The following is a 27,153-nucleotide window of genomic DNA, read 5'->3' on the forward strand; positions in this document are numbered from 1 at the left end:
TGGGGGCTGGGGCTGCCAGAGAAACCTACCAAGTGATTAGAGCATTTGTCCCTACTCCCTGACCTTCAGGGGGAAGAGGGGGGCTGGAGATTGAGTTGGTTTCCAATGGCCAATGATTTAGTCAATCGTCCCTGTGGAAGAAGCCTCAGTAAAAACCCTGAATAATAATAGGTTTAGGGAGCTTCTGTGTTCATGAACACATCCATGTGCCTGGAGAGTGGCATACCCTAACTCCATGGGACAGAGCTCTGTGCTTGGGACCCTTCCAGACCGTACCCCATGAACCTCTTCACCTGGATCTGTCTGTTCATCTGAATTCTTTATGATATCTTTTATGATATACTGGGCAATAGTAAGTAAAGTGTTTCCTGAGTTCTGTGAGCTGTTCTAGCAAATTGAGCCTGGAGTGGGAATCATGGGCTCCTTTGAGTTGTAGCTAAGTACAGAAGTGTAGGTAACCTGGGGACCCACTACTTGCAATTGAGGACAGTCTCTAGGACTGATCCCTTAACATGTGGGAGTTGCTCCAACTCTGGGTTCTTAGTGTCAGTATTGAATTGTGGAGTAGATATTTGGTACCTGCAGAGGTTGGAGGATTGCTTGTTGAGGAAAACCCACATGTTTGGTGACAGAAATGCTGTGAGTAGAGGAGCAGGTTTTCCTTTGCACAGTCATTGTGAAAGGCCAACGGCTTTAGGACTTGAAGGATCAGGAAACACTGAGTTCATGTGGAGAAATTCAGGTGCCACGTTCACTTGGAGCATCTACAAGGTCCTGAGCAAGCCAGCAGCTGTTTCAAAAAGACAAGAGGCGTTCCACAGCGGGCAAATGGCTTCCCCTCGGGGTTCCCGTTACCATCCTACTTTCCCAGCCACTCAAGCTGAGTTGGAAGGTCACGGTGGCTTGCGCCAACTGGAGCTGGTTGCCTCCCTTCAAAGCTGGAAGCCTTGTACTTTGCCAGGTGAATGGCAGGAGCCCCCAAGTACCCACACGTTGCCTCCCAAATCCAAAGAGCTCAACAAGTGAAGGGATTGAAGCAGCTGTAACTGGAGTCAGTCCCTGATTAATTGTAGTTCATGTTACTCTCTGCTTCTCAACCTGCTGTGATTTTGTGTCCTGGGGACTTTGTCTCGATGGAGGGGATGTGGTACTGCTTCTAGTGGCTGGGGGCTAAGAATGCTCCTAAACACTCCACGGTGCAAGAATCATCCAGTCAAAGGATCAATAGTGCCAAGACTGAGGAATTTGATTCTGAGGTCTCTTGTTTTGAGACAGATAATAGTAGAACAGATGAGTTAAACAAATTTGTGGTAGAAATCACACCTGGCATCTGTCACATCTATGTCGCCAGCACTGGTTTCTGAGAGGGTCTTCCGGGAGAATACATATTTGGACAAATTGAGGGCTATGCCACTTGCCAAGGATATTTAGTCTTCTCTCCCCCTCCCCCTTTGTTGCTGGAGATTGAACCAGGCTGAGGTCACTGTGAGGTAGACTTGGGACCAAACGCTGCTCATCACTTCTTTGCCTGGTACCCAATAATGTCACCCTCTTCTAGTGTGGAGCTTGAGTCACTAATTCCAAAGCCCAGGAATCCCCATAGTCTCCAATTGCTCTTCGATGTCGCTTCATTCACATTAAGTAACTAATTTGCCACTATGTGCTATGATGGTGAGTCCCAATGTCTGAAAGCAACAGCATCTGTACTGCCTTCAGACATAAGCAAGTTAAGGCTAAGCTCAGATTCTACATTCCCCTGTTTCCTGAATTTTGCTTCCAGTGTCCTCTTCTTAATCACTGTTCTCAGTCATAGGTGTTAGTATTACTTTAACTGATTAAAGCAAAAAGGCATTTATCATCAAGGAATCTGGCTATTACACTGAATTATTGGGAGTTTTGCATAAAATAAACAGAAGGCTGGACTTCCAAAACCACGCTGTAGAGCTGGGACACTGAGGGACATGTGGCTTCTCCATTACTGAGCTGCTCTCTTGGGTTCTGGCTCCAGGATCACATTTCCTCCACCATGATTTGCACTGCAGACTGGCATCTCCCCCTCTCCCCCTCTCATCAAAACCTAGTTCTGGTTTAGCATCTCATCCAAGTTCATCAGACTGAATTATATGTGGGACACTAACTATAAGACAGCTTCAAAGGAGTCTGGGAAATATATGGTTTAGCTACAAGTTACTACATTACAAAAAAAAAAAAAAAAAAGGATGTTAGAAATGGAATAGAAGGGATATTGAATAAGCCAATCTCTAATATGTAATATACAAAACAGAATTTTGTATAAGGCTGAAATTCAGCAGGTATGTACCACTACAGCCAAACCTATTACTGAAAGTTGAATACCGTCTTTCCATTTGGTAAGTAATTTCTTCCTCAGAGCCCTCAGAGGCCCCTCTATAGCCCTGGCTGCTCTGTTGTCCCACTTGTGATTCCCCAAATTCTCCCATCTTCCAGTAATTTAAATTAAGCCTGGCTCAGAGCTCTGGGATGGCATCTGTTGGGTTTCTTGGTCCCTCGTCCATCATGCCCCTGAAGTTCTGCCTCCTGGGCGCTTCCTATTTGTCTCCTCCAACCATAGACTCCAAAGCACTGGTCTCTGCTCCACTAAAACTTTCTGGCTCCTGAGAAGCCACAAGGCAGAATGCCATAGAGCTGCTGTGGTCCCTACCAGGCTTTGGACCACCTAAACGTGCTCTCCTGGCTTCCTGCCACCCATGTGTTTCTTCCAGACCAGATGGGCCTAGAGTCAATGTGGAAATGGTGGTGGTAGCACCATCACCCCAACAGGCAAATGCCCATCTGGGCCCACAAAGCCATGGTGGCCCACTCTGGAAACAATGGTCTCCGTACAACTTTGACTATCAGGTAGCCAGGGAAAGAGGGTAAGTAGCAACAGAGGCCACCCTGGCACCAATTCAGTGTTTCACCCTTCCTAGGCATCAAAGGGTTCCCTTGAGGTAGAAGAGAGACAAAGGAGGAGCATAGATGGAACTTGTAGGGTGGTGTGGAGCCTGTGAAATCCTCTTTTCTTATTTCCTTAAAAGGTTTTTATTAGTATATTATAGTCATACATAATAGTGGGGCTCATTTTGACATAATCATACATGTATGGAATATAATTGGTTCCATTTAAGTCCCTCACACTTCCTCTTTCCCTCCTCTCCCCTCTCCCTGCTGCTCTTCCTCTATTCTACTGGTCTTCCTTCTATTTATTTATTTGTTGTTTTTTAAACTACACTTTTAAGAGATACAGAGTGGAGTTCACTGTGGCATATTCATATATGTACATAGCATAACTTTGAAAATTTCGCTTTGTAGTTCCTCCCTTTTGCTGTCCCTCTCCTCAATCCCTTTTCCTCTACTCCCTCTGTTTTCATGGGATTCCCCTATCCTTTTTCCTTATTTTGCTCTAGCTTCTTTATATGAGAGAAAACATTTGATCCTGGATCTTGAGTCTGGCTTATTTCACTTAGCATGATGTTCTCCAGTTCCATCTGTTTATCCACAAATACCGTAATGTCATTCTTCTTTGTGGGAAAAGCCCGTTTCACCACCTCTGTTGAACCTTATTTCCATTTAGTGAGACAAGTTCATTAAAACCCACTGAATGTCGGCCCATCATATGTGTTAACAAATACACGTGTATTTCCGACTCTCTCTGGTTTCGTTTATCTAGAGGGTAAAAGGGAATGCATTTAGAAAAACCAATGTGTATGTTGACTTCCAGGTGCAAGTGGTGAGAGCAACAGTGGGAACAAGGGAGAGGAGAAGGTTGCTGAGTCACCAAAATGGCAGAAGACTTGGGCATGGGGCCCTCTCTGCTCATGGGTCTTGAGCACCGCCATGACCAATGTACTGCCACCGTGCAGAGTGAAGGATGTGTGGCACTTCTCTGTGAAGTGAATGTCAGTTCTGATGATTTTAATGATTTATTCTTAAATTCCCATTCCTGTGACAAGGACTGCTTCCTTGACCAGACTTTAGGCAGCCTCTTTTAGAGTAGGCCTGGTCTTGGCCTGCCAAACCCAGTTTTGATAAGAATCCTGCTAAGCCAGTTTGGGGAGTGTCTCCCAGCCACTTTATTTCTAATCAAGTTCCTCATTTGCCCCACAACTGACATCCAATTAAATTCTTCTTGGTATTATACATCCACATTCATATGTCTTTGGCTATAAACCCCCAGCTGCCATTGCTGAATTTGGAGTTAAGCTAAACTTTACATCGAAGTCTTCCTTTTTGACTGTGGTAACTTGAATCAAACCATCTTGCCATTTTTCACAAGTGTCTGGTGCAATTTCTCTTTAACACCTGGGTTGAGAGAGTGAAGAGAGAGCCTACGGATTGGGAGAAAATATTTTACTACGTGCACCCAGATAAAGTATTAATCTCTGGGATGTATAATAAACTCAAAAAACTTAACACCAAAAACAAAAACAAAACAAATAACCCAATCAATAAATGGGCTAAGGAACTGAACAGATACTTGACAGAAGAAAAAATACAATTGATAAACAAATATATGAAAAATGTTCAACATCTCTAGCAATTAGAGAAATGTAAATAAAAACTAAGCTCTAAGATTTCATTTCACTCCAGTCAGAATGGTAATTATCAAGAATATAGGCAACAATAAATGTTGATGAGGATGTGGGGAAAATGGTATACTCACACATTGCTGGTGGGAATAAAAATGGAACTACTATTTGACCCAGATGTCCCACTACTCCGTTTATACCCAAAGGACTTAAAATCAGTAGACTTCAGTGATGCAGCCACATCAATGATTATAGCAGCTTAATTCACAATAACTAAACTATGGAACCAACCTAGGTGCCCTTCAATAGATCAATGGATAAAGAAAATATATATTTGATGGAATATTCCTCAGCTTTAAAGAAGAATGAAATCATGGCATTTTCTGGTAAATGGATGAAGTTGGAGAATATCATACTAAGTGAAATAAGCCAGTTCCATAAAAACAAAGGCTGAATGTTTTCTCTGATATGCAGATGCTAAGGGGGATCAGGTGCTAAGGAAGTTACTTTAGGTAGAGGAAAGTGAAGGGAGGGGAGGGAATATGGGGATAGGAAGGAAAGTAGAATGAAACAGACTTTATTACCTTATGTACATATGACTGCCTGACTTATGTGATTCTACAACATGTACAATCAGAAAAATGTATGTTATTATACCCCATTTATTTATGATATATCAAAGTGCATAAATGCATTCTGTCATGTATAACTAACAAAAACAAATAAAAAATATCTATACATATAGGTACAAACTTTGAATTGAAAGTGAATAATAAACAGATACAAATAAAGTAACAAATGAATAATAAAAGCTCTAAGGACGGAGCTTTCTGCAGAGCGCAGAGGCTGTGCAGATAAGGAAGTGAGCCGGGGTGTGGAGTAGCAGGGGGAGGTCGGGCTTGGTGAGAAGATGCTGGGTAGGAGGGAGCCTCCTAGTCAATCTTCCAGAGTGTCACAGAGCTGTGCCTCGGCCAGGGCCTGTCAAGGGATCCCTACAGTGAAGTAGGCCAGGAGGCACAGCCAAGTTGCCTGTGACCTTGCTCCAGGCCAGAGGTCAGCAAACCTTTTCAGCAAGGGGTCAGATAATAAATGCTGCACACCTTGCTTGGTAGCAACTGGACATCTCTCCTACTGTAGCAGGAAAACGGCCACTGGCGATGCAGGAAGGAGTGAGTGTGGTGGAAGCCAATGAAATTCCACAGGGCAAGACAGGCATGGGCTGGAGTTTGCCCAGGAGCCATAGTTTGCCCACTTGGAAAGTGGGAATTCTGAAAAGGGGGTGTGATTTAGATGGCAGCTCAACAAGATGAGGTGCTGCAGTGGGCTCATCTGCACCCCGCAGTGCTGGCTTCCCTCTCTGGGTCTGTCTCCTGGTTCATGGTTTCACAGTAAGGCCCAACTCCGTTCCCCTGGTTTCTTGCAATGGCTCATCCAGAGTTTCCTGAATCCAACAAATCTAGAGTCTACCGGGACGGAGAGCTCGTCACAGACTGCTACTTTACATTGTAAAGGGGACAAAGGCTCTCCGCTCGCTGCCTGGAAGAAGTCCTTCCTTTCCTACTCTGGTCCCATTTCAGGCTAGCATGGAGTGAGACCAGATTCGGGGACTCCTGTCCCAACTGGGTAATGAGAAACCTTGATAGAATGCCCTCAGAATGCTGGCGAGGGGACTTGGGAGCAAGGGAAGAAATGAAAAGGAGACCCAGGTGGCCAGGCTCTCGGGCTGGTCCTTCCCTCTGCCCTGGCTCCTTCCTCTCAAGCACCTGGGAAGCTCCAATGACTTACCCTGGGTGCCCGGCTGGTCGTGAAAGAGACCCATGCTCACAGCATCAAGAGCTGTGAATGGGGACTGGGGTGGCCCACTGGCCTGACCAGGGCAGCCCCCCTGACCCTCACCACCCAGCATTCCCTGGTCGCTGGGAATGAATCCACGCTGGTCCCTCTCTAGCCTGCCCATCAGTCAGTCCTTTGGAGTCTAGTGGGATTTGTTATAGTGTTCAACGTGGTCTTTATTTATAGTCTCCAGTTTTGCAAGGACCCAGTAGTAATTTAAAAGAAGTCTTTCTAAATGTGAAAGCAGTCGGGAGACATGAAATTCCTTCATGATTAATTTCTAACTTACAACAGGATCCTGGGAGATGGTGACTTGTAGGATTTCTGTTCTTTAAAGTTTCCTGTGTCTTAATGAATGACGACTTTTGTTCACTGTGGCCCTATAAAATAATAATACCTGGGGAGAATATAAGGTTTTATATATTTTTATCCTAACGTTCTATTAGGACATCCTTTTCCTATAGTTTGTCTGTTAATGTGGCCTGTGTTTTCGAACTGGTTTTGCTTATTTTAATACCAACTTTCAGCACACAGCCAATATGTGCTCATAGTGTATCATGCATTTTGTAAAAATAAAGTGGCTGCCTTCAAATCTTGGTTAGAGGCAGGGATGGTGGTCATGGCAGTACTCCTGTGACAGGAGACAGGTTAACAAAGGAAAAGCAGAGTGAATTTATTTAATAAGAGTTTCACATGACACTGGAGCCTTCAGAAATAGAGAACCAAAGATCCAAGGAGGACTGTCTATTTTTGTGTTTAGGTTTGATGGAGAATTGACAGCCGTGAAGAAACGTGATTGGGTAAAAAGGTGTGAGCTAAGTAACAGACGAGGAGGGGAACCCGTTCTTCAGGGCCTTGTGCGACATTTCTTCCTCCAGGAATGGGGTAGGACCCACATGAGATGAGGGTCTGATGTCCCACCACAGGACAAGAATAGGTCAGAGAATTTCTTTGTAGTCAGCTCCTAGACAGGAAGACATGAAATGGTTAGAGTAATAACTCAAGATTTTATGGCTGGCTTTGGGAAAAAGGGTTCTAGTTTTTATGACCCCATGGGGAAAGAGGAATTCTGGTTTCTGTGGCTCTCTTCAGAGGAGAATGAGGAGCAAGAGATAGGTGGGCAGAGAAGGGCAGAGAGACCTTGGTTCTGAGGCTGCGTCCAAGTCCTTCCTGTGTACCTTAGTTCAAAATTCTCATCATGCCCAAGTGCCTTACTTTGTTTCCTGAGCCCTAACATCTTTAAAACTTTTGTCTTTAATTCTACTTTTATATGGTAATAAATGGCTATTCATTTTCTGAATGTATGCTGTGTCTTTACCTAGACTTAAAAGTCAATAAGGTGGGGGACACTAAGGAAGAATAGCGTTACCTTAGATTAGGTAGAGGGAAGTGATGGGACATTATTACTGTCTGTATATATGTGACTACAAGACCAATATGATTCTGCAACATGTACACTCAGAAAAATGAGAAATTATGTCCCATCCATGTATGACATATCAAACTGCATAAATGCATTCTACTAATTAAAACAAATATAAAATTAAAAAAAATCAAATCAACAGAAAGAAAATTATCAGCAAAAAATAGGAGGGGACATAAATAGGCCATTCACAATAAACAGAAAACAAACCATAAAACATAAATGTCCAATAAGTATTTTTTTTTAAAGGAGAGAGAGAGAGAGAGAGAGAGAGAGAGAGAGAGAGAGAGAGAGAGAGAATATGAATGAATGAATGAATGAATGAATGAATCTTTTTTGTAGATGGACACAACACAATGTCTTTATTATTTTTTTTTATGTGGTGCTGAGAATTGAACCCAGGTCCCGCCCGTGCTAGGTGAGCGCTCTACTGCTGAGCCACAATCCCAGCCCCAATAAGTATTTTAAAAATATTCAGTTTCACTCTTGTCAAAGACTAGCAAATTAAACTTACAGGGAGGACTAGAGATGTAGCTCAGTTTGTAGAGTACTTCCCTTGCATGCACAAGGCCCTGGGTTCAATCCCCAGCACCACACACATTAAAAAAAAAAAAAAAAAAAAAAAAAAAACCAAAACCCAAACCAAAAAACTTAGAGGGAGATGACGGTGGCTTGTTGCTTCTCACCTACCATTTGGCAAAGATAAATAAAATAACATCAGCTTTCTCTTGAGAACCAAAGGGCATATTTTTTTTACTGGATAATTTTTTTCTAATAATTTATTGAAATAGATAAGTGGATATCTATACAAGGATTTGTACAAGGGCATATCATTATAGTATTATTTATAATAGTGAAATATTAGAACCAATCTAAAAGTTAAAAAAAATTGCCTAGTGTTTGCTTCCGCAGCACATATACTAAAGTTGGAATGATACAGAGAAGATTAGCATGGCCCCTGCGCAAGGTTGACATGCAAATTCATGAAGCGTTCCATATTTTTCCCATTTGAATCAAATGTATGATATGTCAAGATCATTGTAATGTTTTGAACAACTAATAAAAAAATTAAAAGAGAAAAAAAATTGCCTAAATAAATTAAGGCCTATATAATCACTACAGTCATTAAATTGTATTTTATAGAATATTCAGTGACATAAGAAAGTTTTATTTTTGGATAAAAATAAAGAGATATATGTATACACACGTGTGTATATGTATACACATATATGGATATGTATATGCAAATTATCTTTATTAGTCATTTATTTATCTTTGTGCTAAGAACTGAACCCAGAGCCTTGCACATTTCTTTTTTTTTTTTTTCTGGGTGAGAATTTTTTTTTTTATTAGTTGCTCAAGACAATACAATGATCTTGACATATCATACATTTGATTCAAATAGGGTATGAATTCTCATTTTTCCACGTGTACAGATTGCAGGATCACATTGGTTATACATCCAAGTGTATACATACAGCAATCCTTAGTGTCAGTTGTATTCTGCTGCCCTCCCTATCCCCCCTCCCCTCCCCTTCCCTCCCATCACTATTCTCTACCCATTTACTATGACACTTATCTCTCTCTCTCTCTTTTTTTTCTTTCCTTCCCCCTCACACCATCGTATATGTATTTTGTGTACCCATGAGGGTCTCCTTCAGTCTTCCGTGCAATTCCCCTTCTCCCTCCCTTTCCCTCCCTCCTCTTTTCCTTGTTTCATGGTAATCTTCTTCTCATGCTCTTCCTTCCTACTCTGTTTTGAGTCACCTCCCTTATATAAGAGAAGACATTTGGCATTTGTTTTTCAGGGATTGGCTAACTTTGCTTAGCATAATCTGCTCTAGTGCCATCCATTTCCCTGCAAATGCCATGATTTTGTTATTTTTTAATGCTGAGTAATATTTCATTGTGTATAAATGCCACATTTTTTTTAATCCATTCATCTGTTGAAGGGCATCTGGGTTGGTTCCACAGTCTAGCTATTGTGAATTGTGCTGCTATGAACATCGATGTAGCAGTGTCCCTGTAGTATGCTCTTTTTAGGGCTTTTGGGTATAGTCCGAGAAGGGGAATAGCTGGGTCAAATGGTGGTTCCATTCCTAGAGCCTTGCACATTTCAAGTACATGCTCCACCATTGAGCTACACCCTAGACTTATTTTTAATCACTTTTTTTTTTTGGTACTGGGATGGAACCCAGGAGCACTTTACCAATGAGCCACATTCCCAGACATTTTTATTTTTGATTTTGAGACAGGGTTTTGCTGAGTTGCTTAGGCTGGCCTGGAACTTGTGGTCCTCCTGTTTTGGCCTCCAGATTTGCTGGGATTACAGGCATGTGCACCATGCCTGCACCTATTGTTAATTTTGTTAAGGAAATGATAGGGCGTTTCTCACAGACTGCTTAGGTTATGGTGATATTCATCTTAAACATGTTTTCCATAATAAATTTGTACCATTTTTATAATGAAAAAACAAATGATCAAAATTAACTTGAATTTACCCTGTAATTATACAGTATTGGGATTATTATATGGATAGATTTGGATGTTTTTCTTCTTTAGAGATTGAAATCAAAGTTATTTTCTTCAGTGTACCACCTCCTACAGAGACAGATACATTTTAGTATTTACAATCATTTTATTCTTTAGCCTGCTTTGTATGATATAAGTAGGCAAAGTTTCTAAATGGGGAAATTTTGAGAGGAAAACCATTGGAACACACAGATGAGCTTCTTATGGCTTAGAGTTGTATGAGACCTCTGCTCCTGATCCCTTAAAGCTTTCTGTAATGTCTCCTACCATTCTCCCTTCTCAGTATGAGAGATAGTGTAAATCAAGGAAGACCTCTGAAGCATGGGCGTGGGTCTGTCTGCTTCTGCAATTTCCCTAGCAAGTGGGTCTGTTCTGGGTGTGTTTTCCTTTCAGCCACTGGATGGCAGCTCGCCTCCGCCAGTGGCCAGCTGTTCCAAAACCCTTCCTCAGTACAGGCTAAGCTTCCTGCAATGTATTGTGCTTGAAAGGAAAGAAGAAAGAAACCAATGTGTGCTATCTCTGGATTAATCTCAGTTTATTAACCTCCAAACATAAGATTTTATAGGGCATGAGATTGAAATGCTGTAAATCTTGTAACTGGAATTCTGAGGATTTCTTCTTTAAAAGAAAAGAAGGAAGGCTGATAAACCAAGCCTGTCACTGGTAGGTATAGTGCTCTTTTCACGTGTTTATAGATCCGTTGCTAATGATAGGACTTGACCAGTTTGACATTCCGGCACTATGAATGCCATTGCAACAATTCCCTGCAAGGAAAATATTTGTAAACCTAAGCTGATGGCTCCAAGCAATGGTAACTTGATGTTCAGCATATCAAAATTCACTTTTATGAATAATTCACAAATCCATCTCTGCAATTCTATCCTGCTTGATAATCACTCAGTGAAATGATAATAAAAAGAACACCTGCAAGAGAAAATGTAGGAGATGATCATGGAGTAAACCTCATGACTATTAGCCTAAACTAACCGGGAGGGCAGGAGTGCAGAATGAGGAAGGTTACATTCTCTGTAACAAGGATCACAGCCCTGTAATTTGCCTTTTTTGGGGGCGCAGGTACTGGGGATTGAACTCAGGGGCACTTGACCACCGAGCCACACCTGCAGTCCTATTTTGTATTTTACTTAGAGACAGGGTCTCCCTGAGTTGCTTTGCACCTCACTTTTGCAGAGGCTCGCTTTGAACTCCCGATCCTCCCGCCTCCCGAACCACTGGGATTACAGGTGTGTACCACCGTACCCGTCTGGCATCTGCCTTTGACACTTACCAGTGTTGCCTTCTACTGCTTACCCCCAACACTGCTGTCACTGTCTATATCAACAAATTAAAAAGGAAAACGAAAACGAGAAGAATGAGAACAACAATGACATGAAAGAAGATACCTTCAGATAGATAAATGAGGCATTTTTTTTAAACAAAAAGAGATACCACTTTTGATTTATTATACTCAGTATAGGTGATTTAAAAATGATTATTAATTATATATTTAATGAGCATCTAATTTGTCAGATGCATTGCTAATCACAGTATTCAAAGCCTCTGTTGTAAAACTCATCCTAGCGCACTTTGTATTTCTAAAATGTAATTGCTATTCACTATGAAAACCATTAGAATTGAGGAAAGGACAATAGGATTTCTTAAAGGGAAACATGAGATTCGGGATGAACTCTCTAGAGAGGAAGGGACATGAAATGATTCTTGTCCCTGGAGCAGGATGGAAGGAGTGAGGGTGTTTCAGACAGATCATGAAAGTATATTTAGGGAACAGGACGTGGATCCCCCATGGGTGAGCAGGTACACTGTGATGTGGGCTGGAATAGCTTGTAGGGAAGGACAGGAAATTCTCGACGCCCTTTTAATTTCTTTATTATTGCCCACGGACCTCCCTTCCCTTCAGGTCTTACTTTCCCATATATAGTGAATAAAATTTTAATATTGAAATAAGAACTTTGAACTGGTTTTAATAAGGTTTAGTCTCTAAAGGAGTTGAATAGAACTAATTAGGAAAAATAAACTCTATATAGAGTGCTTACCATTTTGAACAGTTTCTACAGGGCCAACTTTTTTTGATTTAAAAATGTTTTCCATTTCATTAATTTTCTTTAAAAAAAAATAAGAGAGAGAAATGTAATTCCCAAGTGCGGTTAGCAGCTTGGAGAAAAATTACCTTCGACTCTAGTTCTTTTAGCCATAATTGCCTTGCGTTTTCTCCCTGGAGACTGCTGTTTTTGGGTTTCTGTATTTTCTGGGTCACAAAGGCGATAGATTTTCTCCTATTGCTCCATGTCCCTTGGTGAATTAACCCCTTCCTTTTTATTTTGGGCACATCTGCTGTCTTCCTTTAGTGGTCTGGTGGACACCCGTTCCTTGAAGCAGTCTTCTCTGGGGCGATCCCAGTTGTTCTGTGTGATCCCAGTTGTTCCCAAACAGTGCTAAGGATGGCGAGAAAAGGGGTCTCATGTGGAAGGGGACCCGTGAGAGGTGGGTGAGAGGTTGTCTTCCTTTTGTGCTTTAGGGTCAGAAAGGAAGGAGGGGGAAGCGGGTGGGAAGATGAAGAGAGGGGAAGAAGAGAAGAGTCAGGCACAGAAGGTGGGGTGGGCCTGGCTCAGGGAGTGGCGGTGAGATGCACACTGGGGTGGTTTAAAGGGGAACCTCCTTCTAGAATTTTCTGTTTGAACAGATCCAAGTGTCAACTCTGTTTTGGGAAAGGGGCTGGAGAAAGAAAGTGGAAAAGCAGAAAGAAATTGTTCTTATGGACTGCTCTAGCTCACATTCAGAACACTTACCCCAGGGACTTATTTTCCTTCATTGTTTGATGAAAGGAAATTCTTACAGGCCTTATTTCACTTTAATATTTTTCCCTATAATAATTTTTAGATGCGCGTCTGATTCTACTTCATTTAAGTGATTTAGACTGATTTCCAAGCTGAATTTTGTGAAAAGCTCTTATCTTTTAAAACTTATTATATTTTATGGTTATATTTTACATATTTTGACTCATGCATTTGACAAAGCATCTTGAATTCCAGTGTCTTGACAAGGCCTGACAATTTAGTACTATATTGTTAACTTATTTAGATTTTTTTTTCCCTTGGTGGCGGTGCTGAGAATTGAACCTCGGGCCTTGCACATGCTAGGCAAATATTCTACCACTGAACAACACCCCCAGCCTACTTCATTTTATGTCCTTTGCTAAATTATAAGCTCTTTCAGGGAAGGACCTGTCCAATAATTTTTAAAATTTTTTTTTAGTTGTACATGGACATAATACCTCTATTTTATTTATTTTTACATGGTGCTGAGGATTGAAACAGTACCTCACACATGGGAGGCAAGCACTCTACCACCGAGCCACAACCTCAGCCCTGTCCTATACTTTTGAATAACTTCCTTAGTATAACACAGAAGCTAGATAAATATATATTGATTGCCTTTGGCGGGATTAAGTGATTTTAAAAAAATATATAATAAATTTTTTAAAATTATATCTAAAATATTAAATTAATATAATTATCACCTGAAAAAGGAATTATCCTACCAGGTTTGATCTGAAATGTCTTTCTGTGCTACCTTTGGTTCCTATTGAAACAGGAGCCATCCTACAATTTTGATTATATGGCATTTGAAAGTTAAAACGATCCAAAGAAAGTAATCGTTCAGATGAATTTCACGTCCAACACTGGGTCACCAAGTAAGGGCCACGATCCCTGCCCCAACCTGGCTTTCATGTTTTCATATCTAGATACATTTATATCCCAACCTGAAATTCACTTTAATCAATAAAAATCGATTTATGTAGTTAATCGTGAATTTCATGTGGATGTTTCAATCTACGTGGTGGCTACATATACGGATCGCTGCTAACCATTTTCAGTAGAAGAGTTAATAATTGATGACACATCAGGGTGCTGGCCATTGTTTCAGAAGCAGGAACTGAATATTGCACTGTAAAGCAGTTGCTAAATGAAAGGAAATACATTCCCTTTAACTGGGTGTCCTTCCACTTCTGCCTGGCAGGAAGCTGTCATGTTGGTTTTGGTAGGAAGTAGGCATTGAAAATTCATCCTCAAAGAAGCCCTGAAGGGAGAGTTTCTATAACTTAGCTTTGTGAGCAATAAAATAAATTCATTCCTTAAAAATGTGGTAAATGGTATTTATGTTTGGTTAGTAAAATAATATTCTAACGTTTTTGCTGTTGATGGCAACTGCAGTGTCTGAGACTTGTCATTTGACATCCAGAGATAGTAATGACCTTTATTACAAAGGCTATTGTGCTTCAGAAAGGAACAATACAGAGAACATCAACCAGTGAATGGTTATCTTTGTCTTCTTTGGTGATATAAATATTGTTTTGTCGGTAGCAGAGTCACTGTAATGTAATTTGTAACTGTAGGTAGCTTGGGATTTAGAAACCTAATCAGCTCCTGGATGAGGTTATAAATGGAACTGTTCTTCATCCCTGTAATGAACAGTGTGAAGACCCAGAAACACAGCTGTGGCTTAGTTGGATAGGACCCTGCACTCTGAGTTTACAGTGGTATTGGTGAAGGCTGGGGTTGCAGAAAGAACAGATCCTGGGTTGCTTCTTGAACTCTGATCTGCCACCAACTGCTCTGTTTGTGAGATGATCAAATCTTTCTTTTTCTGACTGGATACATCTTTTGATGTGACCCCAAATCTATTCTTAAGCTTTTCAAAGAGAGCTAAAACCTGCTTTGCAGAAATTACTGTCTGGCTTCAGATAAATGGATTTGCTGTATCTGATCCCATTCTTGTAACTCAAAGTTTTTCTGCCTTTTGAATCAGCACATCCCATTTTAGTGCCAAACCCCTTGGCACAAGCGTGGGTGCCAACCCACGGGTGTTTGTAAAATGTCTTAATTATTTTTGTGGATTTTTAGTTATGATAAAAATCATACTACAGGGGGTTTGTGAAGTCAAGCTATCACAAGTTGGGAAATCCCTCTAATAATATGCTTCTGGTTAATTAATGTGCTTCTGAGGGGATGATGTTAGAAGCTGGGGTAATTCTTTGCTGCTTTTAGAAGATGTCTCCTGAGTAAAACTGATATTAGGATTTTATTTTACACTAAATGACATTTGATTCCCTTTTTCTCATTAAGTTTTTCTCTCAGAAGGGAACATGATTTTGAGGTTACCATTTCCTGATCTTTTAGCAAGAAGCAAAGAGACCTAAATGCAAGGGTAAATGAGAAATTTTTTATTTGTTGGTGAACCTAACTCAATTTTTTTTTCTTTATCTGCTTAACAAAAATGAACAATGATGATAACAGCAAAGTCCCCAAAATGTTCCCTCAGTGAAATGTGAGCCTTTGATATTGACTTCCTTAGCTGGGGTCTTGGCTTTCTGCAGGCCCTGTGTGTCTGTGGGTAGGGCTTAGCAAGGGGACGTGGATGCAGCCAGAGGACTGGCATTTCCTACTGCTCCTCAATCTGGGTGGGGGCCTGCTGTGGTGTTGATAAATGAACCCAAGCTCTCTGGGTTAAAGGTTGCTCCCCAGTGTGGCACTCCCGGGCGCTGGTAGACCCTTTAGGAGGTGGGGCTTCGTGGGAGGTTCGTTGAGAGGGTGCCCTGGAAGGGGTTGCCGGACTCAGTCCCTTCCTGGGTCCTTTTTACTTCCTGGCTATGCCATGAGCAGTCTTGCCATTGCCATCCAGCTAGAGGCCCAAAGCAATGGGTGCACCTGATCTTGGACTGGAATCTGTAAGTCAAAACTGTAAGCCCAAATAGACCTTTTCTCTTTATATGTTAATTATTTCTGGTATTTCCATTATAGCAACAGAAATCTGACTAATGCAACCAGCAACATATGCAATAAAATACATTTCCTTTCTAAATAAATGCCTGATAAATTAAATGAGAATCCAGAATGAGGAAATATGAGTTGGCTTGTTTTTTTGTCACTTTATATTTGGGGAATGATTGTACTTTGGTACTTAGAATGCTCACACCTGAAGTGGAATAATATCAATTAAAAGGTAGCATAAAGGTAAAATCATTAGATCCTGCTGTTTTTAGAAAGCAAGAAGTATCACGTTAATTAGATCCTTTGCCTCTCTCTTTTTCTCTGATTAATACTGGGCATATATTTGTTTCAATCTAGAATTTCTGAAAGTATAAGTAATTAAGGAATGATGAGGTCAATCCCAAACTGTTGACTGACCTTTAGATTATAATTACAAACAGGGTTCTAAATTAAAAAGTGTTGTTTTTCTGACTTATGTAGAATATAATTTTGTCATTTGGGTTCTAAACAAGGAAAATCTGGTATAACCAAGCTAGGCAATATGATCTGGAAATGTTCAACGTGAAAATCACAGGTCAACTGGCCCTTATCTGAAATGTTTGGGACAAGAAATGTTCCGGATTTTGGCTTTTGGAATATGTGCATACTGAGATACCTTGGGGATGAGACCCAAGTTTAAATACAAAATTCATTTGTGTTCATGTCCATCTCATACACATAGAAGGTAATTCTATAGAATATTTTTGGTGCACCAGCATTTTGACTTTGACCTGTCACATGACAGCAGGTGTGGAATTTTCTACTTGTCATGTCTCTCACATCCAAAATGCTTTTTTTTTTTTTAGGATTTTGGAGCATTTTTATTTTCAGATTTTTGAATTAGGAATGTTCAACCTGTGAAACCAGGCTAAGCAGCCACAACAAAGGCAGGATGCCAGAGAGACGTACTATAGGAAAGGATTTGCACCTAAAATTTGATTTTCATTTAGAGATCCTGAGCCTGTGTGGATGGTCTGGGAGAAGAATTTTATAAAGCATTTTAGCTTTGCATACAAAGAATGGGTATGGTCCAGGGAGCACTGTTTGTTCAAGATGTGGGCATACGGAATGGAAAATGTTTTCTATGGAGAAAATGCTACCATAGATGTTAACAGGCTGCCATGTTCAACTGATCAACCACATTTCAGATGAGTTAAGCGGTACAATTTCCCACATGTTCGATATACCACATTAAAAAGATGGTGCATGTAGCATCCATGTTAAGATGATATTCAGTTAGTTTATGCATGGGGTATACTTGGGAGCTAGATTTCTTGCTTGGGTTCATTGTTTTTATGGAGCTGTACATTCTCTGCAAGATCATGCACCACCCACCTTATGTTATTCATAGGGAAAATGGGGCCAGTGTGGCTGGGGGTTTATCACAGACCACACACTCTCCAGTATGTGCAGGAGTCAGATCAGAAGTGCAGCTTTCTAAGCCAGGACAGCATTATTTCTACAGAGATACATGGAAGTGTCACCAGGGAATATAGGAAGGGGAGGAGGAAGGATGTTTGTTTCTGAGGTTGTCTTTCCTTTAGTATCCCTCTCCATCTCTAATTCTTACACTTTCTCCATGGAAGGCTCTGTAACATCCAGAGTGTGCATTTAGCAAGCACCCAGCATTTCTCGTCCTCCAATCTAGAGCTACAGAATTGGGATGCTGTCTTCAGTGTTTGCTTTATTCTAAATGCATTTATTCTAAATGCATTCTGTAGCCTCCTCTTGGGTTTCTCCTCCCTTCTCCTATTCCTCTCTTTTGAGTTTTAACAGATAAAGCTTCTAGAAAAAGTATGCATCTTTCTTAGCTTGAATGGCACAATTTCAATTTATGAAAATGGTGGTGAACCACAAAATTTTTAGAATCATTGTTTGCATTTCTGAGTGGGCAGCACCTTGCTTTTACTGAGGCTGGCTTTGAATTCTCCATCCTCCTGTCTCAGCCTCCCAAGCTGTTGGGATTACAGGCGTGCACCACTGTGACCAGCTCATTTTCCTTTTATTATGCATTTTTCAAATTATGGTAGAATAAAGAAAAAGATACTGGATGTTTTGGGTCTTGTGGTTAATCATAGTAGGCTTCATGTTTTCAAAAAGGAAAGAGCAAAAGGTCTCTATGTAGGAGTAGCTTAGTCAAATGGCTCACTTGGCTCAATTTGTTCACTTGCTCATTTTTGGGGTGGTTTGAGTGGCCACTGCTCTACCCCTCGACTGGCTCACTTCTTTCTCATGCCCAGCATAGAGCCTTTCTCTCTTCCCACTCCAATTGTCCTTGCTCCCAGCTACCGATGTAAACTTCCTGATCAAAACTTCCATCGATTTATCCTGTGATGATTTCCTAATGCCCACAAATGCTGCTACCTTCAGTTGACACTCACATTCAACCTCCAGGTACCTTTCAGATTAATCAATCATTTTCCCTCAAAAGTGCAGTATGAGACAACCTCTCTTGAATTCCAAACTCCAAGCTTGGGGCTGATTTTTCACGTAGGTTATTATGCTCTACCTTTTTGAATCTTGCCTTTCTTCAAGTCTTGCCTGAAATTCTATCTTTTAGAAGTTTTCTTTGATCACAGGGCTCATAAAACTGTATTTCATCTGACCTAAGCCATCATCAGATGAAAGATACACCACGGTGCAGTTCACCACTAAGAGAAACTGCTGTTGATTAAACTAGTGTGCATTGCTTTCTTAGAATTTTATTTGACTTCAACTGAAAAAGCTCTTTTAAATTTAAACATAGATTTAAAAAATAATACATCACTCCTGTGCATCCATCCAAAGATAAATGCAATGAATTTGTTTAGAAATTTTGAAAACTTCTTTGCATTTAGGGCCTGACTCTCAGGGATTTCCTTCCAGCTCACTGATGCCATCCTGCCAGTTGCAATGCTGGAGTGTTCTGGATTTTTCTGGAAGGTGTCAGTTCAGACTTTTAGAAAACAACCAGGACACATATTCCTTCCTCAAATGGACTTGTTGTGCTTGTTGACTGTCTAAACCAGGGTGCTACAGTGGCTCTGTTGTGCCACAGGGGGTGACAGCTGGATCTGACAAGTGCTGGCAATGACACATGTCGTGACTGTTGCCTGACTAACAGTGACTATGCTGAGAGAAGAGGCACCCTATTTCAATGTGGCAAAAAGTGGAAAAAAATGTATAGTTCAGAATGGCTGAAACATGGCAAGCTTCTCCCACTTATTTGCCATTTTTATATGCAATCCCTTGTGTCCTTGTTTACAAGGCATTAAACTGATGAATGGTTGATTCTGTTGGGCTTTAGTAAGATGTTGTTAGAGATGGAAACTCATGAAAAATGTGTAGATAGGAACTGATGAAACCTGGGCCGCTCTTTCCTTGGGACATAGTCAGAAATCAAGAGCAAGACTTCTGAACAGCTCTAGACTAGAATTGGCATATTGTTAAAGACCGTCCCTTGGGAATTTGTACCCTACTCTGATCTTGTCTCTAATCAGAGCTATAACTCTTTTGCAAATTAAAAATATGGTTATATCTTTAGTTTATTAGATACCTATAAGGATCCACAGGTGTTAGAAATATTCATTACCAGTCTGTTAGGTAGTTTTATTTCTGACATATAACTTAGGAAACAGAGGCTCTGATGTCACACAGCTAGAAGAGACAGAGCTGGGATTTAATCCATCTGTCTGACCCTAAAGTTGCCCTTTTCTATTATGCCACATGGGATAGGTTGTACACACTGGGTTTCAAGGCCCAAAGCACATGACTCTGTAGAGATGAGTTCACTTTGGAATATAAGCATAAAACATCAATAATTCCAAAACAGAGGCCTAAGTAAAGCTTACATCTTCTTTTATTTTATAATGACACTTTCCACAATTTTAAATTATATTTTATTTAAAGTCACACATTTATTTATATGCTATTTGCTTGTTATCTACTCCCAATGAAGGTAGGAATGACCATTTTTTCATTGATTCTGAGATGTACTTCTTCCATATTTTCATACCCATGAAGTCAGAATGCATCTTAAAATTGATGTATTCAAGTAATGCAGCAGCATTTTATTTTTTTTCTGAGAGTTGCCTAAAATAATTTTCCATCTTACAATTAATATTTTGATGCCTGTTTTTATTAGCTTTTTCTATTTGTAGTGTACTGTACCTGGTCCCATAAAAAGCACTCACAACCAGGTCCAAGTGGAGCTTCAGACTTTCCCTAAAACTACGTGGATTTCTGGATGAAGTCTCCTGCCTGTTCAAGGTGCATTGTTCACTCTGACTTTGCCAGCATGCCTGGGTTGTTTGTGGATTGTGCACGGCCACATGCTCGCTCTGGATGGGCACGTTGTCCATGTGGCTGGGGCTGGAGAGCTCCCCAGCATCTGAGCTCCTGTCACAGAGCTCTGCCAACTGGAGCTGCTGCCTGGTGGAAACCACCGTGGAAAACCCTTCCTAACTCTCCTACTGAGCAATGCTTGACAATCTCCAAGCACTAGAAATGGGCTGTCTTTCCAGAAACGGAGGGTAGGTGCTCAATTGTAGATTAGAGTCACGCTTTGCTTTGTTCCTGCTGCTTAATGCAGGCTCTCAGTGAGCTGTCCTTCCTGAGAAGCCCTGTGCACGTAATGAACTTCAAGACCCCCAAGAAGATCCCTGAAGTCATCCACTGCCTCTATCTTGCCTAGAGGGATTCAGCCACAAAGGCTGGAAGATTTGCAGTCTGTTGGGAAAACCTCAAGAGAGTCATGGCTAAGCCTGCCAAACATCAAATGAAATGCCATCAGCCATGTGTGGAAATCTTCCCAGAAAGTAACTGTCCCCAAGAGACACCTTGTAAATGAGCTGCTGCTGAAACGAGGGTGGTACCCAACAGGCTGTGGGGGAAGCAGCAATCTAAATGTAACTAATGCCAGAGAAGCACTGAGGTAATGAATTGAACGTCTGTCCCGAGGTCTCGGGTGGACACAGGATTCCTGGGGCTGATCTGACATGCTGAGCAGGGAGAAGTAGATCCTTCTGCCATTCCCTGGGGCCTTTTCAGCCTGCCTAGAGGAGAGGCCTAGATATTCCTTTTTACCATTCATAATTAGAATATAGCTGCTCATCAACCCACAGAAGTTGGTTTAAAAAAAAAATATCTTGGGGCTGGGGAGTATCTCAATGGTACATCTTGAACTTAGTGTGCACAAGCCCCGGCACCAGAAAAAAATATTTTCATGTTGGGGCTCAGAAGATGATATCCCGAAATGTGTACTTCAACCTGAGAGTACGTGGGGAGTGGCTAATTGCAGGGGAGGTTTTCTCTAAGTTCCTTTATCTGCCTCCAGAAAATAATCAGTTGTTGTAAATGCCTTCTCTGTATCCCTTCAACCTTGGAGACTGATGCTCAGGACCCGAAGAAAGTCTATCCCTGATGCCACACTCAGACTCGAGAGGAATTTTGTCCCAGGCCATCATCTGTTATTTGGGTCCATTCTTCTCCCCTAAAAACCATTTATTCCCCTTCTAAAATTGTCTACATCCTCCCTTCCATCTCCCCTAAGAAGAGGGAATATAAAGTTCTAAATCTCACTGAGGTATCAGGTGCTCTGTCCTTCCTGAGAAGCCCTGTGCATGTAATGAACTTGAACACCTTCTCTCCCTTTAATCTGTCTACTACTGCTAGTTCATTTCTCTGTTGTGATGTCGAATAGCAGGATATTAGCAGCACAAGCCCCCAGTTTCCTTGGATGACCTGACAGGCTTTGAGTTGTTACATCTTGAATTCCAAGGACTAGATCCTGGGATCTACAATCCCAGCCTTAAATGTCTTGCCTTTTCTACATCTTGCTGAGAGAGATCTTAGGTGAGAGATCTCTTTGCAAAGTACTCGGCTATGTTTCCTTATCATATCTTTGCAAGTGAGGGTGATCAAGATGTTTAGCAACAGAGAATAAATTACCTTGGTTTATGTGGGCGTTCAACCTGTGAGCACAAGTAATTTATGGACATCGTTTGCAATTTGCATATGAGATAGGCTGCTTGTTCTTTACAGGGGAGAAAATGGCTCCTCTGGGTCACGATTAGCCTATCAGGCAATTAGTCACAATTAGTCACAATGCTGGCAGTTAATTGTGCACACAAAGTTGTTTAGACAAAGTAAGACTGAATTTCTTGACTTGAGCAATATATTGAGAGCTGTGGCTTCTTGGCTTCCTCTTTTGATACGGTTTAAAGTTTCTCACTCACTGATCAAAGAAGTTATTTCAAATCTCTGTTGACTTCCAGCTTATTGTTGGGTAGTGTATAGAATTAAACAAACATCAGAAGTTGCAGTGCAACTGAGCAGTTGCAGTGCATCGATTGGCTGATAAACATGATTAAGAGGCATGGCTAACCGGTATAGTACATAAACAGCACTACCCTGGCGACCCGAGGCTTTGGAACACAGGAGAGACCCAAGGGCAGACTCTAGAAGGAAAATCTGAACAGTATAGGTGGACTTGTAATAGTGTGAGTGTGGTCAATATGACACGTGAATGAGAAGGGCACGAGTGACGTCTGACCCTCCAGGGGACTTTTCATCTGATAGCCTGTTGGGTGATGCATAGGTTTTCCAGGAGTTAGAAGACCATTCTGGAAGGGCTGGTTCTGGCCAGGTCGTAAGCTGTACAGATTTCTGTGATGTTTAGGATCGGTAGGAGACAGCTCTGGAAGCAGAGTGTCAGCCGTGTTTTAACGGTAAGGAACTCTATTTGTAATTTTGCATCAGCACTTCTCAAAATTGGGGAGAGAAAGACCTAAAAAATGTCAAAGTTATACACTGATGAATTTTTGAAAAGCATGTTTTCTTAGTAATTTCTACATGGTACATAAGGGTACATGTTGCTATTTAAAAATTTAAAAAAAGCTTTGTGTCCATTGGCTTTTCAGCAAGTTGCCATAGTGAGGTGTAGAAATTCATGGCCTTTTGGGAAGATGCTTGTCAGGGGTAAAAAGCACACTCAGGGTGGTTTGGGAACTTTACATTTTTTTAAACCAGTAAATTTTGTTGGTAATTAGGGATAGTTAAGGAAGATTCTAGGCTGCAAATTTCCACTCTATGTGCCTAGAAATGAGTTCTCAGACCTGAAATACAAGGGTGTGTGCCTTTGGAAGTCACAATGCAGAAAGAGCCTCCCTAGCACAGAGCCCAGCTCCACTGCTTTCTTTCTTTTTCTTTCAAATTTTGTTTTAAAAATGTTTTATTTGTTCTTTTTAGTTATACATGACAATAGCATGTATTTTGATGCATTATATATACATGGAAGATAACTTTCCATTCTTGTGGTTGATGTAGAGTTATGCTGGTTGTGTATTCATATATAAACTTAGGAAAGTTATGTTTGATTCATTCTACTGTCTTTCCTCTTCCCATCCCCCATCCCTTCCCTTCATTCCCATTTTTCTAATCCAATGAGCTTCTATTCTTCCCTAACCCCCACCCCCTTATTGTGTGTTAGCATCTGCATATCAGAGAGAACATTTGGCCTTTGGTTTTTTTTTGGGATTGGCTTATTTCATTAGCATGATATTGTCCAGTTCCATCCATTGACTGGAAAATGCCATACTTTTATTTTTCTTTATAGCTGAGTAATATTCCATTGTGTATATATACCACATTTTTTTAATCCATTAATCTGTTAAAAGGCACCTAGGTTGGTTCCATAGCTTAGCTATTGTGAGCTATTTTGAGCTGCTATAAACATTTATATGGCTGCATCATTGTACTATGTTGATTTTAAGTCCTTTGGGTATATACTAAGGAGCAAGATAACTTGATCAATGGTGGTTCCATTTCAGGTTTTCCGAGTAATCTCTGTACTTCTTTCCAGAGTGATTGCATCAATTCACAGTCCCACCAGGAATGTATGAGTGTACCTTTTCCCCTACATCCCTGCCAACATTTATTGTTGCTTGTCGTCATCATCATCATCATTGTCTTCTTCTTCGTCTTGAAAAAAAGAAAAAGAAGATTTATTGCTTTCCTAGCAAAGGAGAAACACAGGGGACTCCTGTCCCAGAACCTATGATTCTGCCACCAGCACAAAAAGGGGGCTTTTACAGAGGTGATTCAATGGCTACATCCCATGTGTTGTAATTCACTTGTTAATTTGGGAGACAGTCAAGTCTGAGATCTTCCAGTACCATCCCCCAAATCTGGATTACTTCATTCCTATGGTGGGTATGTACTCAAGGACAGTTAAGTCTACCTAAAATGGAAAATAAAAGTAATCCTGTTTCCCCTGAGATTAGGGAAAGAGAGAGACTGGGGAGGAGCAAGGAGAGAGGAAGAGAAATAAACACGTTCATTTAAAAAATAAATTGTAGTGGTAGAGCAGCAAGGGAAATATTCAAAGCTATATTCAAAGTGGACTGCTGTTACATTTCCCCACTGTCAATTTCTATGAAAAAATGGGTGATGACATCTCCAAGTTGCTTCCTGCAGAAAGAGGGTGAAGTTAGGGGAAGTAAGCCAAAGTCCTTGTTCTCTATCAGGTGGGGCATGGACAGTTAAAGGTATTCAGCATAAACAAATTCAGTATATCAGTGAAAAACAGATTGAGTTTATCAGTGTAGGAAGTTAGGAAGTTTTGTACATCTGTGAGATCAGGCTCAAATTAATTCAGGACACACTTGTGAATGTTGAGTCCTTTGTGATCATTATTATTAGACACTCTCACATAAGGACCCTTTCTTTATAGCCTCCAGCTTTACTTACTTTTGGTAGGGCTGACACAAGTGTACATCTTAAGTTACATTAAAAACAACAACAACATTGTTTTCTTTAAATGTCCATGTAGGACTGTGTTCAGGCTAGGCTTCCCTTGCCAGGTACTTAAGACCAAGTTGGTAAAAACTGACCTTATTCCTTCCTATCTACTCTTAAAAGTCAGCTGAGATTCATCAGAGATCAATCTTCAGGATGTTTGTGAAGCCTGTTGGATCCTTTAGCTTTCCTCTACAAGTGGTGCCATCTGCCAGGATGGGTCAGAGTCCTGATGACCATATGTGGCTTCTCTTGGAGGCATCAGGGACATTTCCCTGTCCAATGGCCCTCCTCTGTGTAGAATGTGCACTGGTTGGTTTCCTGTTCTCTAGGGTTCTCTTGATCTCCCTGACCAGCAGACCAGGTGACTTGCCAGAGTTGCAGGGTCCAGAAAGGGGTCCCATCATTCTCTGGGTACTGGCTGACCTTAGAGGGCAAAGCCAAAATGTTAGCTGCTTTTTTCTTGGCCCTTTAACTTCCTTGACTTTGGTCTCCAGTTTTTGGTTTTAAACACCTAACAAGACAGTTTTACCAGTCTTAAAGAGGGACTTTAAGTTATAACTACACTATTTATAATTTTACAGTTATCCCAGGCAGTTAATCTGGGTCAGTATTAATACTAGAAGTTAGCATTATATACTACTTGTCCTGTAGGTGATAGTGATAGTTTACTATCTCAAATTAACCCAGTTTTTTTTTTAAAGAAGCACTACCTCTACAAAACACTAACAGACAACAGTTATTAAGTTTACAAGGAAAATACAAAATGAAATTAATGGAACAAAAACATATTGGCTTTTATAATCTTGAACCTTTATTTAGTTATATATTAGATTCCCTGTTTGAGATCATAGTAATCTTTACAACAAAAATCAATATTTTGGACATAACTTTAAATGAGCTGAAGTCTAGCCTATTTTGGAGTCATTCTAACAAGGAGTATGGTGGGAAGCAGAGTCTTATCTAAGGTGAGGTGGGACTCTTCATAAATAACAATACAACATTGCATTTGAATCATGAATCAAAGAAAGGCTGAGAGATTTTAACTTTCTTTTTGTGAAAAAAGTGGCAGAATGCTTCCATATTTTATAATGTCACTTTTAAACAGATCAGGCTCTCCTTATTATCTTCCAAAAATGCACTTAAATTTCAATTCCAGTGTGAGGAATAACACAAAATTGTATATATAACTTATTGACAACAGATTACTTTATCCAGCTGTTGAAACATCAAATGACATGCATGAATACCAACCAAATTTGTTTTTTCTATACAAATCTGAGACTTTTTCTATACATAATTTGAGTTTGGAGAACAAGTGCTCTCCTAAGTTTTACATTTAACTAAGTTTAACTTTTAAAGTACAATTTAGAATCCAGGGTATACAGTAACAATAATTACAGGTCTTCATGGGTTAACAAAAATCAAAGGATAGCCTTAAATCTCTTATACATTTAGGAAACGGTGTGAATCATCAGAAATTGACTTAGTCAAAGCAAACAGATACAGATAGGTCTTCAAATGAGAGTGTGGCTCTTCTATGTCAGAAACAATGTATAACAGAGAGCACTTATTGGTTATTTTACTAGAAAAATTGCATATACTTTCATTTTATTAACTTTTATATAACACGTAGACAAGGATTAGACAGATATAGTTCTCATATGTATACATATACCTAGTCATATATATTTTGGGTGTCAACTATATTGTTAAAACCTAAAATAAGTTGTTTAATCAGTTGCAAAATAATCTTTTAAAGACTTTAAAACAGGTACAAGCCCTAATTTCTTTAAGACTTATTTTCCCTAAGTAATAACAACTAATAGATGGAAGAAATTATTGTGATAGATAAGAGATGATCAATGTTTCAGACCTTGCTTCATATCAGCACTTTAAAGTTCAAATAACTTTGACTGACTGTGCTAATTATAGACAATTTAATCACAAACTCAAACTTTTTGAGATTTATCTTCCACAAACCTTCTGTGACTTACTTAGACACAACTTGCTTACATTCTTAGTTTTGTCCCCTTTCATCTTGGACTTTAACACAAGAGTATTACTTTACCAGGCAACATATTTTCTCATCCAGAAATATTTCTTTTACCTTCTAATTTTCTATACTAAAATATATTTTCATACCTATAACTTTCTTTTATCTTTTCTAGTTTTGGGCCCTTTCTTAAATTCACATTCTGGAATAGTCCTTACGGAT

At 40.3% G+C, this 27,153-nt stretch overlaps 1 protein-coding gene and 1 non-coding gene across 2 annotated transcripts in view; both read left to right on the forward strand.

The window, feature by feature from the left end:
* Positions 1 to 828: 828 nt before the first annotated feature.
* The window catches only part of Dnah5 (dynein axonemal heavy chain 5), a 249,331-nt gene continuing 223,006 nt past the window's right edge, over positions 829 to 27,153 (forward strand). Inside the window, exons 1-2 of the mRNA XM_071612820.1 lie at positions 829 to 1,022; positions 2,742 to 2,877. Of these exons, the coding sequence (XP_071468921.1) occupies positions 829 to 1,022; positions 2,742 to 2,877 (330 nt within the window). The remainder of the gene's footprint in view (positions 1,023 to 2,741; positions 2,878 to 27,153) is intronic.
* Positions 8,700 to 8,806, forward strand: LOC114104317 (U6 spliceosomal RNA). The gene has a single exon (XR_003584831.2). It is a non-coding gene; the product is annotated as a U6 spliceosomal RNA (small nuclear RNA).

Source organism: Marmota flaviventris, chromosome 5 (assembly GCF_047511675.1).
Source record: "Marmota flaviventris isolate mMarFla1 chromosome 5, mMarFla1.hap1, whole genome shotgun sequence".
NCBI lineage: Eukaryota > Metazoa > Chordata > Mammalia > Rodentia > Sciuridae > Marmota > Marmota flaviventris.